The 26,613-nt window shown below is 42.0% G+C and overlaps 2 protein-coding genes across 10 annotated transcripts in view; one reads left to right on the forward strand and one right to left on the reverse strand.

Moving 5' to 3' along the window:
- OXR1 (oxidation resistance 1) overlaps positions 1 to 9,365 on the forward strand; it is a 461,315-nt gene extending 451,950 nt beyond the window's left edge. For 6 of the 9 annotated variants that reach the window (XM_014519136.2, XM_006021932.3, XM_025202026.1 and 3 more), the window contains 2 exons: positions 3,657 to 3,730; positions 7,412 to 7,547. In XM_014519136.2, coding sequence (XP_014374622.1) covers positions 3,657 to 3,730; positions 7,412 to 7,547 — 210 coding nt within the window. Of the gene's footprint in view, positions 1 to 3,656; positions 3,731 to 7,411 lie in introns of all 9 variants that reach the window. The other 3 variants (XM_014519135.1, XM_025202029.1, XM_025202028.1) reach the window with 1 other exon arrangement.
- Positions 9,366 to 15,827: 6,462 nt separating this feature from the next.
- ABRA (actin binding Rho activating protein) lies at positions 15,828 to 26,369 on the reverse strand. Its single transcript, XM_006021941.2, has 2 exons — positions 25,345 to 26,369; positions 15,828 to 18,315 (listed from the first exon to the last, which is right to left on the reverse strand). The coding sequence occupies exons 1-2, from the start codon at positions 26,073 to 26,075 to the stop codon at positions 17,838 to 17,840; spliced, it is 1,209 nt and encodes a 402-aa protein (XP_006022003.1). The 5' UTR covers positions 26,076 to 26,369; the 3' UTR covers positions 15,828 to 17,837.
- Between the last annotated feature and the right edge of the window lie 244 nt (positions 26,370 to 26,613).

Consider the following 26,613-nt stretch of genomic DNA (forward strand, 5'->3'; position numbering starts at 1 on the left):
TTCCTGCCTATGCAGGGGGTCGGACTCGATGATCTATTGAGGTCCCTTCCGACCCTAACATCTATGAATCTATGAATGTCCATGGGCTCCCCCAGCTTGGGGACATGCAAAGCCCAGTGCTGGATCTGGGCTGTGGGTAACTGGTGACAAAGAAACTCTGTGATATCGAGCTGTGTGAGCCCTGTTGTGAAAGCTTCTGCTCCAGGATGTGTTCAGCTGCGTATTGGAGAGCTCTCTGGTCTTTGACCACACACACACACACCATTTCCATGCCAGAATGTACTCATCTTGGGGACTGGGAAGCTGCCATCTGGAATTGTATCCTGAGTCCCAGGCCCTATTATGCCATATCTTGACTGTCCGTCATAACGGGAAGCATGATAGTTTGGATCCAGAATAAAATTCCTCAGGTCCTGTTGCACCATTAAATTAACATCTGTGAGGAGCATAAGGGTACAATCTTGCTCCAACCCATAGAGTGGTATCCATATGAAGCTGTGGAGAGAGGTGGTTAGCACTGAGAGTCTAGAGGAAGTGCAAGCTGGTTTGAACTAATGGAGAGGAGTGCTAGAGGGAAGAGGACTGAAGGTTTGCTGATCCAACATGGAATATATGCACTGTGATTTTTCTCTGAAGTACCTGATGTTGGAAATGTGATAATCAATGAGAAACGTGTTTGAAAAGTTGACAAGTTCAATTATCCGGGGTCAACTGTTCAGTGGAATGCAGTTACTCAAAGAGTTGAATCATCAAATAACAGCAGGGTGGACGAACTGGAAATTGGTGGCAGGAATATTGTGTGACAGGAGAGTATCAATGAAGCTGAAGGGGAAAGTCTACAAGACATGCATCCAGCAATATTGTACAGAGCAGAGATATGGCCCCTGAGGAAAATTCCAGAAAGGAGACTGAAAATAACAGATGAGAAGGCTTCAATGAACATATGGAGTGACAAAGATGGATAAAGTGAGGAATACTTGCATCAGAGGATCAGTGGAAGCAGTGGAGGCATCTAAGAAAGTACAAGAGAGAAGACTGGCATGGTATGGGCATGTTCAAAGGAGTCAAGAAGAATACATATGAAAAGAAGTTACCAGAATGGTACTACCACGGAGAAGGGTAAGACCAAAGATGAGATGGAGTGGGACAGGAGAGAGAGAGGAGTTGGAAGGAGACTATACGTGTGACTGCAACTCTTTTTAGACAGGACAAATGAGAGAAGAAGAGAGAGGTAGTCAGCCATGTGAGTTTGAAGGCAGTGCAGGGTGCCTGTTAATTTCTAAGCTGCCCTCCTGCCCCTCCTTCAATATGAAGGTATGTAAGAGAATTTTTCTGGGTTTTATGTCTTTATGTAGAGAGAGAGAGAGAGACGCATGAAATTATGCACACAACTATTTTCAAAAAATAAAAGATAGGCTATGTAAGAATTAGCATTACACATGTAACATTAATAACTCCCTTTGTATGCATACAAAGGGAATGTACAGATTTTTTTTTTCAATTTTTCACATATTGGCTTTCCCATAGGACTCCCACTTCACTGAGGACACAATAGATGGTGCTCACTTAATGAGCAAATGTCTTCTCTTGCAGTCTGTCCCATGCCTTATATATTTATAGCATCCTATTCAAGCTGTATTCTTAAGCATTTCTGAATTTTGGAGGGACTTTTCTATAGTATGCATCACTAGAGTGCCGCACAAGCATCAGTTGATTTATTTCACAACACACTCTAAGGTGAGGAGTCATTATCTTCATTTTACAGATGGGGGAATCGAGGCAAAGAGGTTCAAAAGTATCCACCAGTTCTTGGACACCTAGTTTAAGATGCTTAGGATCTGACTTTTTAGAGTATTTAGCATTATATAATACTGCAAAGCACAGCAGCCAGTAACTGCAGTTGCAGCAACAAATGTTTAAGCCTTCTGCTTGTTGCTTGCTTGATATTTGTAGCTCTCCTGTTCTTTTTAAAGTAGCTTTTTATGTGTGATTTTTTTTTTTTTTTCTTGTAGAATGTAAAGCTAGCGGAAGCTATTAGAAATTGGGGTGATACAATTATATTTTAAAGTTTGGTTAGGAAATACCAGTTAGGTTGGAAGTGAGACAAGAGCAATGCAGTAAAATGTGCACATGGAATTGAAGAGTTTGAAGGTCTAAACTATTGTAAAACAGTATGCCAAATGTGAATCTTTCATGTTTGACTCTCTGATCCACATAGTTTAGATCTGTGGATTTTCCCACTGATGACACTAAACGTATGTCTGGGTTCTGTTAAGTAAAATAAAACACTTGGCATTCACAACAACAATTTATAAACTTTTCAAAGAACCATATCATTAGTATGGGAGAGGTTTCTTTGACACATTTATTTGTATCTCAGTTTTGATTTTTCAAAAAGAAAACTACACTTAGCTAGTAGGTTCAATGCTAATAATTTTTTTTCTTGAAACATTCTTATATCTGAGAACATCAAGAAAGTTTGGCCGACAAGGTTCCTTGGGTGAATCTGATATCTTTTATTAGACCAACCCAAATAGTTGGAAAATAATTATTAAGCAAGCTTTCGGGTTCAAAAACCCTTCATCAGGCTAAGGAAGTTTCAGCAGTTGGTGTGTGCTCTTCCTGGATGGAATGAAAAGTAAAGAAGCTAGTAGCTGGGCTGGTATGCATACAAGACAGGTAGTCAGTGAAAATGTAGATTGAGGAGTCAATGGGTGAGAGACAAGCTGGGGACAGGGGGGAAGAGAGAGAGAAGGGGGATGAAAGTGGAGAGGTACCTGGGGAGTCAGATGTCAGGCAGGTTATAATGTGTCATAAATCCAATGTCTATATTTAGTCCATGATTTTTAGTATTCAGGAGGTTGATGAAGTGGTGTTCATAGGCTCGTCTCTGGGAAGTGTTTTGTAAGTTTCCTTTGAGGATCAGGATTGAGAGATTGGAGAGAGAGTGGTTTTCTTGTGAGAAATGTGCCCCCACCGGTAATTGGGTATTTCTGTCTTTGATAGATTTCCAGTGTGCATTCATTCTGGTGCGCAGTTGTTGTCTGGTCTCTCCTACATATTTTCCATCAGGGCATTTGGTGCATTGGATGAGGTATATTACACTTCTGGAGGTGCAGCTGTAAGATCCAGGGATGCTGATGGCTCTGTTGTGGGGTGTAGGAATAGTGGGGGTGGTGGAGATGTGTTGGCAGGTTTTGCATTTCTTGTCATGGCACGGTCTGGATCCTTTTGGTGTGTTCTGAGCTTGAGGAAGTTTGCTTCTGGTGATGAGGTTAGCCAAGTTCGGTGCTTGTTTGAAGGCTTGGATGGGTGGCTCTGGGAAGATCTTTCTAAGAATAGGGTCTGTTTCTAGAATGGGTTGCAGTTGTTTGAGGATGTTCCGTACAGGTTCAAGGGAGGGGTGATATGTCATAACCAGCAGTGTGTGATTTGTGGGGGGTTTTCTTCTGTACTGCAGCGGTTCTTCACATGGTATCCGGGTGGCTCTTTCAAACGTGCGATCAGGAAAGTTCAGAATTCTTGAATAAACTGGTAGGTTTTCAATTAGTGAAACTATACCAAGCTATGGAATTCATCAGTGATACTAGTTTTTTGTTGAAAATTAGAAAAATTAATTTTCAGACATTTACCTTGCCAATCTACTTTTTTATTAGGTCTTCAAATGGACAGGAGACAACATGTTTTTTATTAAAGGTGATATGGACTCCCTAGCATTTGGCGGAGGAGGGTAAGTCATAATTTTCTAGAATTTGCCTTTTTGAAGACTAGAATAAAGTGGTCTTTGTTTGACAATTATAGTAGTCTTTGTATGTAATAAACTGGTACTGACTGCTGTCAGAAGTCTCAAAGCCCAAGAATTTTTAGTGCGAATTTACAAGTACATGTGTTTAGCAATTAGCAAATAAAAAAAACCTGTCTAATATTGGTCATAAGCTCTGCTCCTGTTTTAATTAATTTGTAGGACTTGCTTTTGACTACTTCAGCAATTTTTTACTAGTTTTAACTTGTGAGGGCCAAGAATACTTTTATACCTCCTGCTTACTGGGAAAGTTTTCTTGTATGTGTAGAATAACAGAAGATATTAAAATGTATTCTAAATATATTAAGGGCATTGAAACATGAGGAGCAGCACCAAAAAAAAAAGACTCAGTTAAGTATAACGTGAAATTTTCAAACGGATAGATATGGAGTTGGATGTTCTAAATATGTCACACATCTGTGTTACATACTAAAAGCCTTTTTCATTTGTCTTAGCGTGTGAGCTCTTAAATGTTTAATCTGTTTAGCTCCACAACTTTGATACCAAATGATACCATTACCCCCAGTTTTGGTAGAATATAGAACTATGAATGTATAGATTTCATAGACATTTGGGCTGGAAGGGACCCTGGAGGTTCGAGTACAGCCCCCTGCCCCAGGGGCAGGAAGTCAGCAGGGATCATAGGATCCCAGCAAGATAAGCATCCAAATGTGTCTTGAAGGTGTTCAAAGTGGATGCTTGACCTTGGGGGCTTGTACAGTAAAGAAGTTCTTCCTTATGTCCAGCCTGAAACAGTCGTGGCATAGTTTGTGATCGTTTGATCTTGTCATCCCTCGGGGCGCTCTGGTGAACAGACGTTCCCCCAGATCCTGATGAGCACCCCTGATAAACTTATAGGTGACCACCAGATCACCCCTGAGCCTGCACTTTTCCAGGCTGAAGAGCCCCATGGCTCTCAGCCTCTCTTCATAAGGTCTGTTTTCCTGACCTCTGATCATGCGCGTGGCTCTCCTCTGGACTCTCTCAAGCTTCTCCACATCTTTTTTGTATTGTGGAGCCCAAAACTGGACGTAGTACTCCTGCTGCGGCCTCACCAAGGCCAAGTACAACGGGAGAATGACGTCCCAGAACTTGCTTGAGAAGCATATATGGATGCAAGCCAGCGTTTTGGTCACTTTACTAGCTGCAGCATCACATTGAAGGCTCATGTTCATCTTGTGGTCAACCATGACCCCCAAGTCCCTTTCATCTGTAGTGCTAACCAGAGTAGCACTGCTGAGTCTATAAGCCTGCTGCAGGTTTTTCCTCCCAAGGTGGAGAACCTTGCATTTTTCGGTGTTGAACACCATCAGGTTCTCGTCCGCCCATTTCATGAGCCTGTCAAGATCTGCCTGGATCACCTTCCTGTCCTCAGGTGTGGATGCTTTACCCCAGAATTTGGTGTTGTCAGCAAACTTGGCCAGTCCGCTTCTGACACCAATGTCCACATCATTGATGAAGATGTTAAATAGTATAGGCCCTAGGACAGAGCCTTGAGGGACCCCACTGGTGACCGTGCACCAAGACGATTGACTCCTGTCGACCACCACCCTCTGGGTCCTACTGCGGAGCCAATTCCCCAGCCAGTGGATTGTGGTGAGGTCAAGGCCGCAGTTAACCAGTTTAGCCAAGAGGTGATCGTGGGATACCAGACTGAAGGCTTTTTTAAAGTCAAGATATACAACGTTGATCTCTTTCCCCCTTGTCCAGGTGATAAGTCACCTGGTCATAAAAGGAAATGAGATTGGTCAAGCAAGACCTACCTACAACAAACCCATGCTGGGTATCCCTCAGGATATTGCCTTCAGCTAGTTTGTTAAGGATGGCTTCTTTGATAATCTTTTCCAATTCCTTCCCCAGGATAGAGGTCAGGCTGATGGGTCTGTAGTTAGCCAGATCTACTTTCCTCCCTTTCTTGAAGATGGGCACCACATTGGCACTCTTCCAATCATCGGGCACTTCACTAGAGTGCCAAGAGCTCTCAAAGATCCATGCCAGTGACTGAGCTATGATGCTCGCCAGCTCCCTGAGTACCCTTGGGTGTAACCCATCAGAGCCGGCTGACTTGAAGGTATCCAGCCTGTCACGGTGTTCCTTCACGAGGTCAGCTTCGATGGAGGGCAAGGAATCTCCCTCACCTGGGCTTCCCTGACCGATAGTGGGCAGGGCCATCGCATGGGACTGGTGAAAAATTGATGCAAAGTCCCATTTAGCGAGTTCGCTTTTTCCTGGGCATTGGTTGTCAGTTGCCCCATCTGGTTTAGCAGGGGTCCAGGGTTGCCCTTGCTTTTCCTCCAGCTCCCCACATATCTAAAAATGTTTATTGAAGTACAGATGCATATAAGCATGTTCACACAAATTTATATTGTCTTTTCAATATAGAATTAAACCAGAGGTTTTAGACTGCCAACAGCTGGCACTCTGACAAGTACACTTTAAGAATTACCTGATCACAAAAATCAGTTTCAGAATTTTCAGACTAGTCTAAAACATAGTAACTTGCAAACTTCAGTAGTTTTTTCATAATTTTTAAATCCTTCCCCAGAAAAGAACTTCTATTCTATTCTCTCTGCACTTCTAATGCAGATGTTCTTGCTTCAGATGAGTTATGATTTTTTCCAAGAAGAATTTTTTTTTAATTAAGTAACATAATCTTTAAAGCTAAATGTAGATTCTGCAAAATTGAAGAGGTTCTAAAAGCTGGTATGATCTTTAAGTCAGGTGGTCCTCCCTCACTCTCCAAAAATCAAATTCTAGTGTCAAAAGAGCCTAATGTTGAGATTGTACTTCTGCTTATTAGAATTTGATTGACCATGTCAGTAATTCAGCTAAAACTCCTTTATTAGGAGGCTAATAGCAAGTATGCAGTTACTGTAAATGACTGTTTAAAAATGTTGTAAAATAATACAAACTAAGTCTTTTTATATAATTGTATTACAGTACTTATTAATGAATGTATCCATACAGTTAGCTACATGCATTCGATCAGAACACTTATAACTGGTTTAGTAAGGGGGAGAGATCCTAGCGGTCCCGTGCTAACTGGTGCCACCAAATTAACTCATGCTAGCAAAGAATCTCTCCCTTCCTCCATTTTATCCCTCTAATTTCTCATTACAGTTTCTTCTTCTGAGCTGTAGAAACTTATCAGATCTAGCTGGAAACTGCCACACATCTTATTGCTGGTGCACACAAACTGTCTCTCTGCTTTCCTGTCTTGTGGGTTTCCTTCTCAACCTCCTGGAACCAAGTTTGTCTAACAAATCTCCTTCCTATTGTCCACCCACTTTTTTTTCTAATGAGCGTATCTGTGGTTTACCACACTCCATCCTGCCAATCATATTATTTTCTTTTGTCTGTCGCTATTTAAAACTTGGTTTCCTGAAAGAATCTCCTGCTTGTATGTGACATGAAAAACATCTCATCACCTACTTATTATCCCATTATTACAGTACATTTCAAAATTTAGTACATTTACTACACAGCTATAGCTACCCTGGAGGGAAACTGGTGTTAAGAAGAACCTAGGAATATTAAATACTAAAACAGCATTGTTGAGGTTAATATTCTTTGTCTTCATAACTTTTGCTATTTTGTTCTGTATTTCAGGGGAGAATTTGCCCTGTGGCTTGATGGGGATCTCTACCATGGAAGGAGTCATTCTTGTAAAACCTTTAGCAACCGCATGCTTTCAAAAAGAGAAGACTTCATTATCCAAGACATTGAAATCTGGGGGTTTGAATAAGTGTATAATTCTCTACAGGATATTGTCCCAAACCAGGCATGAATCAGTGCAGCTCAAAAAGCCCTACAAGCAATATAATGCAGCTTTTTATTTACTATAATTTTGAAATAGCGTAACTTATTTTTTTGTCATCCTCTTAATCCTATTAAGTTGTCATTTTTACTGTAAGTTTAGATGCTTCTAAAATGTATATCATATAAACTAAAACCAAATGTCAGTTGCTTTGAATCTTGCAGCATATAAAAGTCTGTTGTGGAGTCTTCCCCTTTGATGTCTTTGTTTTACCTTTGCATCTTTCTCCAAACCCTTTCAGGTGTTTCATTGAATATCAATTATGATTTAGTTTTCTTTGAAAATTGGGTCTCTAAATGGAGTTGTCCTTTATGGGTCTACATAGGAGGAAAGTGCAATGAAAGGATTTGGTATTAGCAGTGTTGGTTTTTGGGTCAGTGACGGATTAAATTCATATGGTGCCACTATTAGACAAGAAGTTTAGCATTCCTTATTAGAGTACACCTTTACCCTTATGATCTAAATTTAGTAGTGCCACTTGTCTTATTGTTTGTATTTAGCAATTACATGTCAATTTATATCATATAGCAAATATGCTAGCTGCATGCTGATTGTATTAAAGAATGTTTTGCACAAGCTGTCAATGATCTATAGGTTTGGGACAAATCTTGACAGTATTGAGCTATGCGGCAAGGATGCATAAAATAGCAGGGGAATATAATAGTTCCATTGGATTTAATTGAGAAAGCAAGAAAAATGCAGTGAACAATGTGTAGCTATAGTAGGGCATTAAAGTACCAAGACTACGAAACAGATGTATTTTTTTTCAAAATAAAGTGTCAGATATTTACTGTTAAACTGTTGTAGCCTTGTAGCACATCAACTCCAAAAATATAGCTTATACCTGTCCAAAAGAAAAAATAATTGTGATTGTTTTTGAGTGGGTCTATGTTGTAAACTACAGTTAGCACCAGCTCTGATTTAAAAATGGGGTAATGTACTCTAGGTAGACAATATTGTAATTCATTAGATTTGTGGAATATGCAAACTTACTGTCATGTGACCTCAAAAAAATGACAGGCTAGAATACAGTACCAGTAGCTCTTGTCCACTTTTGTAGGAAAACTGATAAGCCACTGTGGCAATAACAGCTCAACAAAACTTTGTTTCAAAGCTTCTAATCTATGTTATGCAAAAAAAAAAAAAAATGCTGTTAAGTGTGACAGTGACTGACTTTGTGCTGAAATTTCAGCTATTCCAGATGAACATTGTATATTATCTTGTAAATTAATGTTTAAAAGTAGTTTTGTTATTATAGAGAAGTGTTGATTGACGGGTTGCTTATAGCACTTTAAATTATTCTAGAAATGGAATAAAAGCCAAACGGGTTGGCTTAAGTAGATGTAGTTGTATAGTACTTAAATTTATTTACTTCTTTGGAAAGTTTTAAAAACTTATTCAAAGAAAGCTTACTGCTATGGTAATGAAAAAGGGCAGATGTTCTATCTATAATATGCTAATGCTCAATATGAATAGAAATACAGGGCATCATTTCCTGTCTCTATGTATAGCTCTTTACCTTGTTAGAATACAGTAAAGTATGTAGATTAAATGTTTACAAAAATAAGGAATTGTAAATAAATTAAAATGGCTTTTCTCCCCTTTGGTCTTCCACAGCAGTATTATTGTCTTTGTGGAGTTAAGACTAACTATTAAAAAAAAAAAAAAAAATCCTGTAATGGATTTTAAGTACTATAAGGTCATAGTGATATATAGCAAATAAATCTAAATACATGTAAAATTAAACTTGAGTTTGAATTTATTCAGTGATACAAAATGTTCAGTTATTATTTCTACGGTATTTTTTTTCCTGAATAGGTAGGATTTTTTTTCTCACCATTTATTAATGTTGGTGCATACATTAATGTACAATGCAGTGTATCGCCTTTTTTGAACTAGAACCAAATGCCTGGTTTCCTTCCCCCTCCCCCAGGAAATCATACCACATCATTAAATTGCTAAAATTTCAGTACGGACATTTGAATTCTTAGGTCGTTTGACTGAATTCTAAAACTATAAGGGAGTATTAAAAAGAATAAAACTTTATGCAGCACTTAAATAGATACGTGGCCAGGGGATTTGGATGCAAAAGTTATAGTTATTTGCAGTCAGTTGTGGGTTTTGTCAGGAGTGTAGATTAAGCTAAATGTTTAAGGCAGTTCCCTCTGGACATGAGACCCATGGTGGGAGGAGGAAGAGGGGGCTGTGCTCTACTGTGGGTCTGCTTTGCTGGCTGTCCAATGGCAGCCTGAGGTAATTGCCCTTCCTGCTACCCCCATGCATATATTACTGGCTTTTATCTTATCTTATATAATAAGTAGATGTGTGCAAACGAGCCAGAAGTTATAAACTATTAGAAAGCTGCATTCAGTTGAGAGTAAAAGAGGCAACCAGAGGTGCTGGTGAAGGGCCTGCATGATAAATACTAGCAGCCAAAGGTGCCAGCACAGAAGTACAGTTCTCCATGCAGAGGTCACAGATCTGCTGCAGTTGGAGAGCAAGGAACATCTTGCCTTCAGGGGACCTAGGCAAGCTTTTTTTACCTTGGCTCGCCCACTACTGCAGACTGTTCTGAGGAAAACTTTTACTTCAACTTTCTGACCAATGGCTCTGCTCAATAATGTATCTCATGTCTAACTTGTCCCAGGCTGCATTTAATGTTTGCAGACTCTCCTGTCAGTTCTGCTTCCCACTCTGAGGCTGTCTAAGCCCTATAGACTTCAAGGAGTTGAGGTAGACTGAGGAAAGACAGAGGCCAAAAAGGTCTGTCTCCTACTCCAGCCTTGATTGTATGATGGATGACCTATCCCAGCTCTATCAGCAAGTCATTTTGAACTATGAAAACTGCTAGGTGGCACCAACCTGATGAGCTTTATTTCCTCTCATGTTTTCATAGGCAGTCTTAAAGTACTGCACATATGGTTTGTTTCAAATGCCCAGAATTGGCTTCTCCCTGTAAAAAGGTGTGTGGTAAGGGAGTAGAAATAGGATGCATTTTATGCAGATACATGTGCTTTCGTGTTTGGGACTCAATGCTAAGAAGAATCAGTTCCTAGTTATCTGTGTCCTGTTCTTGCCCTACTCCTCTTCCACTGCTCCCCAACACAGTACAAAAAACAGGAATGATGCTGTTTGTGCCTCTGACTGAAAAAGCTACGTGTCTCAGGCTCGATGAACTTAGTATTGCATCTGTCTTCAACAGGGATCCAGGTTTTCTCTTTCCTGCAGAAAAACAGAGTAAACCGTGGACTTTACCTTTTACCAGAGGCAAATGCAGATTTCTTGTTTTACCAGAGAAGCCTGTGGATTTTGCAATGAGCTCCCTGCAGGCAGGGGGAGTTCCAGCCTGCTGGGAGGGAGTGGGAGAGAGACAGTGAAATGGGACACACGACCCCAGGCAGCCTGCAGAGCAGCTCCGTCAAGTAAGTGGAGGGGGATTGAGGCCCCTGTCAGGAGGGAGCTGGGCAGGGCTTGGGCCCAGGGCCACAATTCATGGCTGCAGGGCCCCAGTGGGGAGCAGGACAGGGCCACAGGCAGCTCGTTCAGGAGGGAGAGGGGAAGGGCCGGCTCCCCTCTGCTGCGCGCACTCCCAGGCACCTGCAGCCCCCAGATCTGTATGCAGGACAGGTGTAGGTTCGGGCTCCCGCCCCGCTTCCCTGCCCCGAGACCTCCGCAGCCCAGTGGGCACAACCCAGCATAGCAAGGACACGCAGGGATCTCCTCACCGCTGCAAGCTCCCTGCTGCCCTGGCAGTGTGTCTCCTGTGCCTGCTGCTGCTTTGAGGGGATCAGCCCCGTGCTGCTGCTCTCGCTGCAGCACGTTGTCAGGGCAGTGCAGAGTTCGCAGCAGTGAGCAGCTTCTCCACGCAGGAGTTTGCCGCCCTGCTTCCCGCTCTCAGGGCCTCCGCAGCCCAGCAGACATGACTCGGTGCGGCAGGGAGCAGCTGAGCCGTGAGGAGAAGCTGCTCGCTGCTGCAAGTTCTGCGCTGTCTTAGCAATGCATCCCCTGCACACGGGGATGCACCCTTCAAAGCAGTGGCAGGTGCAGGGGGTGCATCGCCAGGCAGCAGAGACCTTGCAGTGATGAAGAGATCCCCGTGCGGCCCCGCTGCTCACTGCCACACCAGCTCATGCCCACATACAGATCTGGGGGGCACAGGTCCCCTCTGTCCCTCGAGATTGTGCGTGGTGGCAGGGAGCCACCCCGCCTGAGCCCGCAGCAGAGGGGAGCAGGGATAGAGGTGTGTGGACCTGGGTCCATAGCCCTGGCAGCTGGGGGCACCTTTCGGCAGGATTGGGGGAGCAGGGGCTGTGGTTGGGGGGTGAGGGGCACCAGCAAGGCTGTGAGGGGGAGTGAGAGGCACCAGCAGGGCCAGGGGTGGGGGTTGTGGGGTGAGGGAGTCTTTAATTTTAGCCATGGATTTTGGGGTTTTATTACAGAATTTGTGGTTTATTTTTTTTGGCAGAGAATTTGCAATTTTTTTAATCAAGGAAAACCAGGATCCCTGGTCATCAAGGAGCTCTGCTGTTGCAAAATCAGTCATTCATCTGGGGCCAGGTTTAAAATGAATAAAGAATAAAATTGCCTAAAGAAGTGATTGCTCTCATGGATCCCCAAAAAAGAAAACAGAACTTATTCTAATGTCTGGCATAAAGTCCATGTTAAAAATGGCTTTGATTTTCTCTAGAAGGGCTGTAAAGTGAGTGCTCCAAACAAGTCACAGCATATTCAATAAAAGGAAGCTTTGTACAAAAGCATATGCTAAATGCATCCTTAGGACAGGGATCAGTAACCTATAGCCCCATGAAAAGTTGGACTCCAGCTTGCAGCAGCTCAGAGGAAAATCAGCAGTTACAACCACAGCAACGGAAGAGGCAGCCCCAGGTTTCTAGCGCCTGCCATATTCAGTTTATTCTCTTGGCCACAGCAAAGGAGGCATCCCCAGGGTCTGGCACCTGCCTTTTTATAGCTACTGTATTTGCTTGAATCCAACATGAAGTTTTCTTCTTCCCCCTCCCCCACTCCCTATTAAACACATTCAACATAGAGGGGAGGGAAAGCCCTTTGTCTTGGCTTTGAATGCAAGGCAGGGAGGGCAGGTAGGTGTTGCAGCCCTGGCCCCGACCAGGGTTTGGGATTAGGGTTGGAATCGGAGCTGCCTCTGCCCCCTACTGCCTCCCTCACCAACCACCACTCTCCTTCATTTCCAGCTTCAGCCCCGCTCTGCCTGCCCCCTGCCGCTGCTTGCCTCTGTCACTGCTTTTCCTGCTGCATCGCCTGTGCCATTCTGCTACATGGCCATTAGTGGGCAAGCTCAAATTCTGCACATTGCTTGTCCAGTCAAACAGTGTCACTTCCTTTATTTCAGGAAACTAGTTCACATCTTACTGCTCCAAAGATGGAGGCACAAGGCTTGTTATATTGGATCAGTGGACCTTAGCGTAGAAAGAATAGGAAAATGTATCTATGTTCACCAGAACATTTCTTTCCTTTTGAGCAATAGGTATGGCCCACCCTGGAGACTAATGGAGATGGAGTCTGACCTCCAAAACTTGGATTTATCATTAAGCAGAATTTACCATGGTCTGTAGTAGACAAAGTTGTGACTTGAACTTCAGTTTAGGAAAGTTAAAGTGTCTTTACACGTGTTCTGGGATGGGGAGGCACTCTTGGGAGTTGCTCTAATTAAAGCGCTCGCAGAATCTTATCTATTCGTATCCCAAACTTCAAAATGGCAGCGGGGTGCTTTTACCAAAGCTCGTTTAAGCTTAAGTTAAAGTGCCCCTGCTGCCATTTTGAAGCAGAGGAACATTGAATTAATGTGGCACCGAGGCTGCTGGATTAATCGAGTGTGCTCTGACATGTTCTAATGAGAACATGTTGGAGCAGGTGTCAGGCACGTGTGTAGGTGCCCTTAGATTTTAATTACCAGTGTCCTGACTGTGGGAGGGATCTCCTAACTGGAGGGAACTTTGCTGGTATTCTTCTGCCAGTGACTGACAGGCCTGACTGTGCTGGATCCAGCTGTAAGGAAGCTTTATGGACTGGTGGTTCTTATTACTTGAAGACAAGATATTTTTAGGTAAGTACAAATCGGTGCTCCTACTAGAAACGTGTTGTATTAGTGACAAGCAAGGGCAGCAGATTGCCTATTGTTGTCCAGTCCTTTGGTAACAATAGTAGATGGATGAGGTGGGAGTGAAGATGGAGCAAATTTCGGACTCCTAGAGAGCGCACACGCATATGCACACAGACACATGCATATGCACACATTTAACCATAACCTTAGCAATGAAAAAAATAGTACAAACATCCCACAGTCTGAATAAAATCCTCATCTTGTAGCATTGTCCAAATTATGTAGAAAAACTGGAAAATCAATCTGGCTAGTGAAACAGGTAATCAGCTAGAAAGTAAATAAAATTGCTGTTTCTAGAGAACATTCTTTAGTATTATTCCAAAGGATCCTCTTGGGGCATGAAACAACCTGCAGATAGTTCACTATAATTCTGAACTTTCAGTGTGCATCTGTTTCTTAGAGTCCTTAGTAAGTCGATGGAAAAACTTCACCTGCATATTTAAAATAGAATTCTGAATATTTACACGCACACATTTGCTAAATATTTATGGCTATCTTCTTATATGATATGATGTATATAGAACTGTTACGATGTAGACCAGTGCTTCCCAATTTTTCCTCAGTGTAACCCTCATTTATGACCCCAGTTCCTCATCATGGCCCCTCACTGCCAACCCGCAGCGTCCCACCGCCCCCTGGCCTTGCTGGGGCCCCTCACTCCTAACCCGCAACCCGCTGGCCCTGCCGGTGCCTCTCATTCCCAGCCTGTAGCCCCGTGCCCGCAGCCCCCTTCCCCATCCCAGCAGCACCTAAGCCCCTGCTGCAGTTAGAGCACAGAGTGGAGTCCAGCTCCCACCCCCTCCCCCTGTCCCCTCCTCTGTGGGCAGCACAGCTGGAGCAGAGCCCATGGGAAGTGGGGGGAGGATGCAGGATGTCTGCTGTGGGCTTGGGGCTTCCTGGCCTGCTGCCTTCCCTTGAGGTCTCCATGGCCCAGCAGGCAGGACCTGGCAATGGAGAGAGTATTCCAGTACCGTGCAGCCAAAGTCGCCAAGCTGAGGTACCCCCTGCCTGCCCGGCAGCAGTAGAGGCACAACCCTGCGCTGCTGCCGCACCTCGCCTTGGCAGCCATAACTGTGTGGCACTCCCTCCTGTGCTGGGTCTCTCCCACAGAGCTGCGGAGGTGGCTCCTGCATGGAGCTGGTCCAGCCCCATTACAGCTCTGTCTCCTGCTGTGAGCATAGAAATGTCACGACCCCAACTGCTGATGCTGCAACTCCATTTAGCATCACCTCCCACAGTTTGGGAACCGCTGATATATATAGTACTGATGTTATCTAATGCACATGCATGAAATAATAGATACAACTTTCCATGCAATGATAGATTCCTAACATATTTTAAATCATATATTGAGAGAACAATACAACTAAGTTGAAGTTAATCTGCCCTATTTGCCTTATGATGGAATTAGGTATGGATAAGTGTGCATTCTGCTCCTGAAAAACAAAGTTAACATTATATGCTTATCAGTACTTCTCTTCACTTGAGGCAAAATTGATTCCTGTGCAGATGACCAGCTTGAGGCTCAAGCAAAATCCGTAAATCTTACTAGACATTTATAGACATGCTTCAGGAGGTGGGGAGGGGACGCTTTAATTAGTGTAGCTCTGAGAGCCATGCTAATTAAAGTGCCTGAAGCGTCACATGCATCTATCAGTGTCCCTGCACTGAAAACATGGCGGCAGGGGCACTAACTAAAGCTTATCAAACAAGCTTTAGTTAAAGTGGGACTTCTTCCCAGGCTGAATCCAGCACAGGGCAGAGGCAGCAGGGATGCTCGTGGCAAGGGTAGGGGTAGGCCAAGCAGTTTCAGGGCGTCTGCCTTTGCCTTCCTGCCACTGATGGCCACATCTACCCAAGGGCCCTGCACTCTGCAGCAGACGATGCCTCCTGCTAGCCTGCCCCCTGCTTCTGGTGACCTGCCAGTAGCCCAGCAGCAGGCTGGGTAAAACAGGTCTGTGGGCCAGGTCCAGCCTGTGAGCTGTCTCTTTTAGACCCCTGCCACGTGGTATATAAATAAACATGTTTCTCTTCCAAATAGGAGAAAAAACCTGAAACAAACACCCTTCGGTACTCAAGTTAAGTACTTTATTTATGATTCTAGTGTTTTACATTGGCAACCTGTTAAAAGAACAATGAACAAAATATATAATTCAATAGGTATAACAGCATTTCACGCAGAGAAGCCAGATAATTCAATAAACTATTCTTGCAAATATATATATCTAATATGAAAGATTGTATTTTAGAGCCCAGTCCAACACTTTTTTTTTTTTGACAAGTAGTCCCAGCGGACTCAATGGGCTATTGAACAGGCTTGTAAATTAATTCAAATTTGCATCTTTGCTAAATTTACAATAGGCTGCTGTGATTACAATGTAATATCATTTTCAACAAGATTTACTATAGGAGCATATTATTTGGTTTATGAATTATTTGCCTAACAACATCTGAGGTCTGTTTCATTTGCATGCGAAATAATATATATGCCCCCTAGGAAGTTTAAACTAGAGTACCTTTAACAATAATATAGCAGCTTTTGTTTTAGTCTATTGAGACAAAATGTTTCTATGCCCTTTTCTTCTGTAAGAAGATGTTTGACCTTTCAGTTTGAAAGAAATTATTAAAGAAAGACATTTCATTTCTCCTCATTCTTAACTGCATGTAAATTATTTGCCCAAACTTTTTTCTTCCTAAACAGACACTTTATCCTGGTATCTAATGTCTACAGTGAAATTTGTATACTTCAGACAACATGTAATCAAAATTATCCAGTAAACTTAATATACAAATTTATATCCCAATACTATAGCGAAGTAGAACATAGTCTATAAACTACACAATATAAAAACACAATTTTGAGAATAAAAATTTCTTTAAGACATATAGGGCTCAGCTCTACAATCTTAACTCTCCTTGAACACTGATTGTACTGAAGTTTTACCACTGATTTCACTGGAATAATCTAATGTGAAAATAACTGTAGTGCATAATGTGAAATGCCAGTTTACTGATAGACTGATAATGTATTCTGGTGGTATGGTTAGAAGAGCATTGCTTCTGTCTTCCTGGACCAGTGAAGCCATTTCTACCAGAAAAGGTTCCTAGCACCTTCTTGGCTCTCTGTGAATAATGATACAAAAACCACACTTTGTTCCTGATATTAAGCACATTTAATCCCCCTATATTTCTGTAGACTTATTGAATATAAATTATTTTCTGTCTAATGTAATGCAATAAATCTTGTGTTAGTGTTTACTGTCTGTTTAAATCTTGTGTACAATATTTTTCTGAAAGGGATGTAAACCTCCATTCCATCCATTTCTCCAAGTCATAAATATAAATATAGAGCTGTCTAATAAATACTTAGCAATTTAATTATATAGCCCTTTTTGTAAAGAGACAAAACAAAACTAGTTTACCATTGTTTGTGTATGAAATGTAAGGGAAAGCTTCACAGGTACAGGGCCCACCATTAAAACTTCAGCCTCTCTCAGTAGTGGCCACATCATTATCTGCTGTAGCATTTAGCTATATTTAGAACAGGAAATAAATGTGGTTGCTGTAACAGTAAATGCTAATGACCGGTTCAATCAAATTCCATTTGCAGGCACTTACTTAAACAGCTGGGGGTTTTTTACTTTCTTAATTGTAAAATCTGGAAACGGGACTGAACGGTCAGTTTTATAGATCACAATACCGGTCAAAGTTCTGTCCTCAGTAAACTTCTGATCCAACATGAGAATTAAATGCATTTCACCTACGGGATCTTGTATGTGAAAGAAAATCAGATTTGGAATTGATCTGGAGCTACCTCTGTCAATTTTGTTCTTCTATTTATTCTGGTAAATTTAACACATGTATCACAGTTTTTAAGCTAATAACTTTGTAATCCTGCACAACCTGTTGGTACAAAGAGAACAGCAGGAGCTTGCTGTAACAGGAAGTAATTTTGTGTGAATGTAAAGCAGCATTATTTTATATCTTTTCTGCATCTTTTCAACTGCATAGTACATTTTCTCTGGCACTCAGAAAAAACTGACACATTTCAAGTTGTACCATGATGGCGAATTTTCTCGTTATGCCAGTAAAGTAATAATGACATCATCATCTCTGCCTTGCCATAGCATTTCTCCCTCAAAGTCCACCAGCCCATGCTTTCTAGCTCTCATGAGAATGCCAACAACCTTATCTGAAATACGGACGTATCTCTCAAAGAGTTCCCCAAAGGTGACCTGAATCTTGCCATCACGCTTTGGCTCAGCCATTGATGCAATAATAAAGCACATGTCTCTCATCTCCCGGTGAATATGGGCTTCCGCTCTCCTGGCCCTTTCAGCTGTTTTAGTTCCTTCTTTTGGATAACCATAGCCCTCATCTCCTTTGTGAAGACGTGTGGACATGGCCATCTGATAGTCGAATTCCTCACTGAATGGATTCAGCTTTTGCATTATCACATGCTGGTCCGCCCAGTCTTGCCATCTGCACTTCAGATTGTTAACAGGTCTGTATTTCCTGTGGGCTTTGTTACTAAGTTCTTCTGTGAACCTGCTTGCACTTAAAGAAACAAAGATGGTGTTTGGATTCAGCATTTCATCACTCTTAAAGAAGCATTTGTTCTATTTATCTTTTTCTTTTTATTAGATGCAGCCTCTATCCAACCCAAAGTACTAACACTAGGTGGCATATTTTCACTAATTCTAACATTACCTCTTCAGCTATGGACTGAATAAACCTGTCTCAGTGTGGTATTTAAAAGCAATGCCAGCTTGATCTTCTATAAAATACCACCTTTACTTTGTATCAGTACTTTTGGAATCAAATTTTCCAGCCAACATTAGCCAAATGCTTGTAACTCATTTTCTTCAAATCTACATCCTCCCTTAAAAAAGTCAGTTCTTTGATTCTTCTTTTATATCAGGGCCCTAGAAATTGAAGTGATATAAACTGAAGATTCAAATCATGGAAAATACAAACATTTCCCCGACAAGTATTCAGGACTGAAAACCTGGAGGTCAGCATCTGAAAATCTGCTCTTTTTCCATCCATTTTGATTTGATTAAAACAACAATGCACACAAATATCAGATTAGTGTGATGAGCAGAAATGAGGAAAATAGCTTCCTTTCACTGGAGTAAACATGAGCTTTAAGACTTTGCTCCCCTTATCAAGTTTAACTGACTCTCTTTTGTAGCAGGAAGGGGAATCTCATTGAGTATTGTTTTGACACCCACCTGTTCCATTCAGCCTTGTGCGTGCTTATAATGTCCACACCCACAATGCCATTCATAGATAATGAGCCCTATCCTGAGATGCAGTAATATTGCACAAAGGACCAATCAGGACTTGCAAGCAAAAATAGTTTGAATTCCCTGATGCTGTTACTACCCTAAGGGGTGTTCTAAGGCAGGGGTGACCAACCTGTGGCATGAGTGCCAGAAGTGGCACAGGCAGCCTGTGTGTGTGGCAGGGCAGCAGATCATGGAGGGGGCAGGCAGCTCAGTGGCAGAAAGGACAGGAAGCAGAAAGCAGAGCAGCAGATCAGGCAGGAGAAGGGGAAGGAGAGCAGTGTGGCATTCAGGGAGGATGCAGGGTTAACTTGTGGCACACCTGCCAAAAGGTTGGCCACCCAGTACTCTAATGTATTCAGTTGCAAGCCACAAGGCACCAAAATACAAGCAATACAGCCATACTCCCTTCTCTCTGATCAAGCTCCTGTCCCCTGCTAAGCCAATAGATGGGTGAAAAGTTCTTGGTTCTGTGTCAGTGGAGGGCACCAACGGTGTATGTCATTCCCGCCCCTGAATGATAGTGGAATTAGCTACCACTGCTGTGGTGCAAAGTGCAGAAGAATTACATGCATAGCATTTTAAAGCACTGTTTTGCTTTCTTTGCTTAGTGATCACTGAATCGTTGAAAATGAGGGAAGGGTATGAGGGGGTATATGTAGGCATGTATGCATAACAGAAAGGCACTAGCAGGAGAGCATAACAATATGCATAACTGCAGTTCTATCAGCAAACAGAACAAATATTCCCCTATAGAAGCTAGTGACACGTAGGGAGCGAACACAGTGAGCTTTTCACCTTGAGTTATTTTTCATCGTCTTCCCTGGAGGGAGCTCATGAGGCAGTGTGTGCTGACAGACATGTAGCTCCCCCACTCTAACTCATGACGCTTCACAGAAAGCGCCATGAGTTAGAGCACCCCTACCCCCTTGCCCAACAGATGTTCAGTGTTTGATCAGGGGTGGAGGGGAGGGGGGTGTCAAGCTCCACTTGGGAGCTGATCCAGCCAAGGAGCTGTCTGCCTGCAGCCTCTCTCCCCTAGCCGCTCCCTCCCCTCCCAGCTCCGGTGCTGTCTGCAAGGAGGGAGGGGGGCTGTGCTGCGGGCTGGGGCTGGAGTTTGCTCAGCCTGAGCTGGTTGGGGAGAGGTCTGGGAGGGGCTCCAATCCACCCACCTCCAGTTCAGGCCAGGCAAACCCCAGCATACAGTGCACTCCCCTCCTTCATCCTGAAGACAGCGCATGGGGCAGGGCTGGGCTGCCCCAATTGTGCACAGGGACAGACAGAAGTTAATGAAGGCACTCTGCTTTGGAGTGCCTTCATATGATCCCTCATTACATGAGGATTAATTTGTTGCACAATCATCCACTTTTAAAGCTCTCTGCAGCTGTGCACTTCTGTCACAGCACAGCTGTAGGGTGCTTTCGGGGAGCCGATTGCACAACAGCTGCCACTTCTATCAAAGCCTCATGTTTTATTGCCACAGAATACAAAGGGAATTTGGTTCCTGGGACCTGTAGCTCTCCAGAGATCTTTAGAGGTTATCCACCTTTAATCAGCTTCATTTCTTCATCCCATTGAGCATCCTGACTGCCTACATTCCCAGATCTCAAACAGGGAAGGTATTTGGTGGAGGGAAAAAAAAATCAGGACAAGTTAATGCTGACTGTGCCAACAGTAATTTACTCTGACAGCCTCCAGGGAGTCTGAAGAGCAGAAAACACCAAGGAGAGTGACTGTCCCTTTGTCATTATAAAGTTTGTGTCCTCTCCCTTTTGTCACATACCAGGATCCTGTAGAAGAAATTTGAGCATTCAGGGGAAGTGAAGAAGGTTATATAGCTTAACTCTGGAGTCTGGCACCAATCTTTATTTACTTGGTGTCTTGTGCATTTTCTCTTCCCTCCTCTGTTCCCACTTAGTTCTTTGATCCTTTTCCAAACTAAATGCTGTGATCACCTTTCCATTCTAGTCTCTTCCCTGGCTGCCTGGATTAGCATCACTATTTCACGTTTGCCTTTCAACTTCTGTTCCTGCTGTGATATTCTAATTCTCACCATAAGTCTTCCGCAACACGTTCTCTAGTGTAACGCTACCTGCTTTGCACACTTCTTTTTATTTCTATTGTCTGCTTTTTTGAGGAGCTTTGTAGTAAATACAGACTTCTAGATGTACCTTTTTTTAAAACTTACTCTTTCTCTCTCATTTTTGTTCAGGGCAGAGAACCTGTCTTCCTGTGTGCACTTCACATCTACCACAGCAGATTCCTGATTCAAACTAGAGCCTCTTAATACATTATAAGTAATAATAATGTGGTCTATTAGCCAGAATGTGAGCTCTAGGCGACCTTAAGAGGCTTGTTTTCTTTTGCATAGTCTACACATGATCATTTCCCTGGTTTCTCTGAGTGCCTAACACAGAATTTTAAAACTTTTTTTTTTTCATTTGTTGCAGTTTTGTATATTGCTGTAGCTGTCTTGCTTGCAGGGGCAGACTAAGTATTATCATGCCAGACTGTAGAATTAGCATTCAGTCTACTGGGGGATCAGCTTGATTCCAGCTAGAGTTACTGCTGGCATGGATGAGGGTGCTGATGTGAGAAAAACTTACTGGCACTGAGTGTTCCTCCTAACACTCGGGGGAAAATAGGAGACTCTCTCTTTTTTTTACCAAATAAATAAATAAATAAAGATGGGTCTGTTATTAAAAATAAGCATTTAAAAAATCCAATTCTAATAATCTGCCTTATTCTTCTAGGCAGATCTCAGTAAGGCAGAGAGATATAAGTAATATAAGAGGTGCTACTGGAGTCATTTTCACTTCAGTCAATATGATTAATTTTCCCTTCTGCTAGCTAACTGCATAAATGTTAGATGTATGAGAAAATATTTGAAATGTTCAGCTGACTACAGCAGAAAGATAGGTAGGTACTTTTTGCTACAGTTATATTTTATTTTTATTAATACATTCATTTTAATTTGTTTGGGTTTCAAGTAGAGCTGGCCACATTATTCTTTGCAAATAATATCCCTTGCAAATTTACCCTTTATTCCACTAAGTTTGTGAATTCTCCACATGCACATCCTGATTTTTGAGAATGGACAATTCGCTTCTACTCTCCAAATACAATGCATGATCAGTTTTCAGTCTCTAAGTTACCTGAGAACTGTTTAATATTGACTATTAGCCATTTACTATTTATGGGATTAGTCACCTGTGTAATAGGGTATTGTTCTGCTCCTTGGTTTGAATAATTTAAATAGAAGAATGAAAAATAGTTTATAAGTCCCTTCTGTTATAAATTTTCAGCTATTTCTTTGTGCAAAAAGTTGTGAAACACATGGACCTTTTAATGAGTAGCTGTTGGTTGTGCTAAATACCTCTGGATAACTAAATGCATGGCCCTAGCCATAGCAATGATGCAGAATCTATTTGCAGATGTATCCATGAATGTTCTGGCATTATTCCATCAGCTCTAGTTCCAATTTTTGAAATGGTGATGAGAATGCCATATGAACCCACTGGCCTGAATCTCTCCTGCCTCAAAATCTTGCTGCTCCTTTACATTTTGCTAAGTGAGTTTAAAGTGGGTGGAAGAACGCTGAGGTTCTTATTTAACAGTGCTTTACACTCAACCTGCACTTCCTTGGCCTAGGTAGAGATGACAACTTGTGATAGGAGGTTGTGGAAAATGAGACCCTGCTGGGTGATGACGACTTCTAACAGCAAAGGGCGCCACTACAGAAACTTTTCCTCCCTCAGGGAAACCTAAAGCAGAAGGCAAACTCCATAAAGGATCCACTAATGGATCATCAATAATATGGTGGAGGAACAAGCATTACAAAAGCCTAATTCAGAGACTCTGAAGTGTCTTGTATTGGAATTCTCTGGGTTTGAGGACACAAGTTACCATGAGACACAGTAGGGCATGCGGATCAGTTATTCCACAGTAACTGTCCATGTGAAATCTTTTGCCCTGTAGTAAATGTTTAGTAGCTTCTTCCTTAGTGAAATTGAGGTTAACTACCTTGCATTTATAGCAGACACGCAGCCACTTACTACAAGTTCACTCCCTGGCTTTCCTTGCACTAACTTTTTTGCCCAGCACTTAAAGATTAACATGGTAAGTAACATGGGACTGAAAGAGACCTCTGGGTCACTGAGTCCAATCCCTGCTATTGTAGGCAATTCCATCATAAACATATTTTGCAATTTATCCATCTTAAAACTTATGATTGTTTGCTTCTGCTACTTCTGTTGAAAGGGACTTACATTTCCAAAAGCATGTATTTCAGCTTAAGGCCCATCAAAAACGAATTTAACTTAAGCTCTTATGTGAGTTAGATGCATTTGAGACTCTAAGCCTTAAATACCTAAATGCTACCAACTTCTGTGGGAGTCTGGCATCAAGGTCCATGGCCATGTAATAGGGCATAGACTTTTTAACCTTGATTCAAAGTTCCCTAGGCATTTGGAGCAGTCCAGAACTTATCCCTTGGGTTTTTTTATTTATTTATTTTCTGTTGCTCTATTTCTACGTCATTTCTATTATTATATCTATTATTTAGCAGAGCCCATGCAGCTCTACAAGTTTCCTGATTTCAAAGTTTACAACTTACTCATGCTTGCATGCTTTCATGTGGTATTCTTTAGCAAAACCAGGTGCTCATTGCAATGCATGCTTTGTAACAAGTATTTTTTTTTTTTGTTATACTTTCTTTTTTGCAGTGCTTTTTGCTTTGTTGATCTTTTTTTCTGATAGGAAAATGACTATATATGGGAAGGGCAGGCTGCAGTCTAACTCTCTGTAGTCTACTTTTACAGGTCTCAATGGGAGACCTCCTATGGAGTTTTTTGAATTCAGCATGTTTTAGAAGTTCAGCCAGAACCTATTGCTTCTATTGGAGCTGCTTTGTAGGTGAAATCCTGTTTATACTGAAGTGAGTGGGAGTTTTGCTACTGATCAAGTTTGGATTCAAACATCTCAATAATTTGGTAACTCGAATCCAAAATTAACAAGCAGTTGTTTTGTGCAGTCTGCAAACTGGAATCCTGACATGAATATTTCTTAAAGTTCGGTTTGGTGCTAAGTCCACCCATTTGGACTTACTTTTTAATTCATATATTTAAAAAGAGTGTTTAATCTGCTGCAGTTCTTAAACTAAGTTAGAGATTCTGTTCCTGGTGTTTTCCTCCCTGCAGATTACAAGAGATCTTCCTACACCTGAGGTTGTTTCTGAGGATGAAATGTTATTTTGTAACATTTGATGATAGTAGTTTTATGGCTTGCCGGGGATTTCACAATTGACAATTCATACTTGGTATTGAATTCAGTAGATGAATGCCAAACACATTGTATCTGTCTTGACTAAATATCCCAGTAAGGCCAGTTCCCAGTCTCTGAGTTATAATAGATGTTTACAGAAAAAATCCTGTTTTCATAAATGCTCAAAATATGCTTGGTTTGTCCAGAGTGGCTTTTGATTTTACCAGTACTGAGCATGCAGACCCTAATTTAGCAAAACACCAAAGCAAGTACCTGACTTCAAGAATGGGTTGTAGTCCACTGCTATTCAATGAAGCAGTTAAGGCCAGATAGTTATGTGCCTACGTTCCTTGAAATCAATGGGACAAAGGTCCATTGGTACCCTATAGTAATCTGGCTCTTAAGCATATGCTTAAATACTCTGCTGAATGGTGGTCAAAAAAGGGCCAGATGTAAGAAGTGAAAGGTTAAAAGTGAATTTTTATTGAATTTTGTGGGTTTTATTTGAGGAAGTATTTATAAACACTCATTCTGCAGCATGTGCCTAAATCTAGTGTCTAGCACGTGACATTTCCTGAAGTAACTGGTGGCTCTGGGCATATAATTAGCCAAAGGGGCAAGTACTGACTCATGAAAATCTAAATCCTTGGCAGTGTCTGACACTGAAACCTCAAATTGCTGCTCCCTCTTGAAAACTACAAGCCTTGTTTTTGCTTTAAGCAACAAACCCGTACCAAAACTAAGTACAATTAGCATTTCCTACATGGAATTTGCTGCCTCTTTTAGAAATACTTGTCCTTTCAATTCATGCAACAATTCATGCAATTTGTGCTAGCCAGTTCAGGTGGGGGACAGAGAAACAAGGAAGAGAGGGTTGTATATTTCTCCTTTCCTTAAAACTTGATAGTTTCCCTTTGGCCTTTTCTTAGCCACAGACATTTTCTTCTTGCCACCCCTCTCCCTCAGGGAAACTCAGACCTGTCTCTGTTACCACTGACCACCAAGGTAGCACCCAAGGAAGCATGTGTTTACTTACAGTGATGCTGTGGGTCTTTTAATTCTCACAGTGGTCACCTTTTCCTGGTCACTGTCTTCTTGTTCAAGTTTATCCTCTGCTTCCCCCCAATAGCCACTGTCTTCTGTATCTATGTTGTCATTTCGGCACTTCTGCAGCTCTGACTCTTGAACTTTGTCATCTTGTTCCATCAGTCTCCAGCCCTTGGTCAGTTCTGACACCAGATTTGAGCACTTTCTCCTTCTTGTAGGAGACATTTTGCCAGTGAGGGTTTTGTCGATAGCACTCAATTCCTCCCTGTGCCAGCCTGTTTCAGAGCTCTCATTATCTTTCTCATATCTATTACTGAGGAGGCTAATGTCATTCCCTTTTTTATAGAGTTTACTTACAACTGTTTTGGTCACTTCTTTAGTTTTAATGTTGAGCTTCCTCAGAGCCTCATCAGATTCACTTGAATCTTTTTCAACATCCCCTTTTGTCACTGACTCCTTTGTTTGGGACTCTTCTTCAGCCTTCCCTTGGCCTTTCTTAGCAGAAACTGGCCATCTTGGGGACAGTCGTTCTTTTCGTTGATCAGTTGTTTTTTCTTCTGCGTTGGGCACCCACCCTGAGGGCTCCTGAGCTTGCTTTGTGTTGTGATCATTTGCCCACTGCTGCCACCCTCGTGCTAAGCTGATGACAAGGCTGGCAGTTCGGAGCTTTTTGATGGCCCTTTTAGCGGTCGTAGCTCTTGGTTTTTCTTCTGGAGGCATGCTGTCTTTTGATGTTGGTGGTGCTGCTTCTCTGCTTTGTATGTTAACCACCTAGTGAATGAGCTTCCTAAAGTGAATAGCTTCCAAAAAACAGATCTACAGGGATTTAAATAGAAGCAGGGGAGTGTTGATGATATTGGAAACTATGTGAAGCATTTCTCATGAAGATATAGTACCCTCGCTATGACAGCGTTCTTTTTTAAAAATCTCAGGGCTTGCATTTCATCACAGTGTATTGACACTGGAAAAGGTAAACAAGGGTGACAGTCTGCATACTCTTTTGCAGCAGCTCTGGTGGAAATTACCAGTTGCTGTATTTCCCCTCCTGGGGTTCTGTTCTGTCCTCAATTTGTTTGACACCAAGCTTTTAAAGAAGTGTTTGACTTATGGCAAAGATATTTCACAGAAAGCTCAATCCCCAAGACATTGAGCCACATAGTGCTATGTATGAAATTTAATCTTAATCCTACAGTGTTAACCCAGATGTTTCATTTGGATATGATAGTTTAGATATACTTTCTGAACAGATTATTTTTAA

The sequence above is a fragment of the Alligator sinensis genome, unplaced genomic scaffold, assembly GCF_000455745.1.
Source record: "Alligator sinensis unplaced genomic scaffold, ASM45574v1 scaffold20_2, whole genome shotgun sequence".
Taxonomy (NCBI): Eukaryota; Metazoa; Chordata; order Crocodylia; family Alligatoridae; genus Alligator; species Alligator sinensis.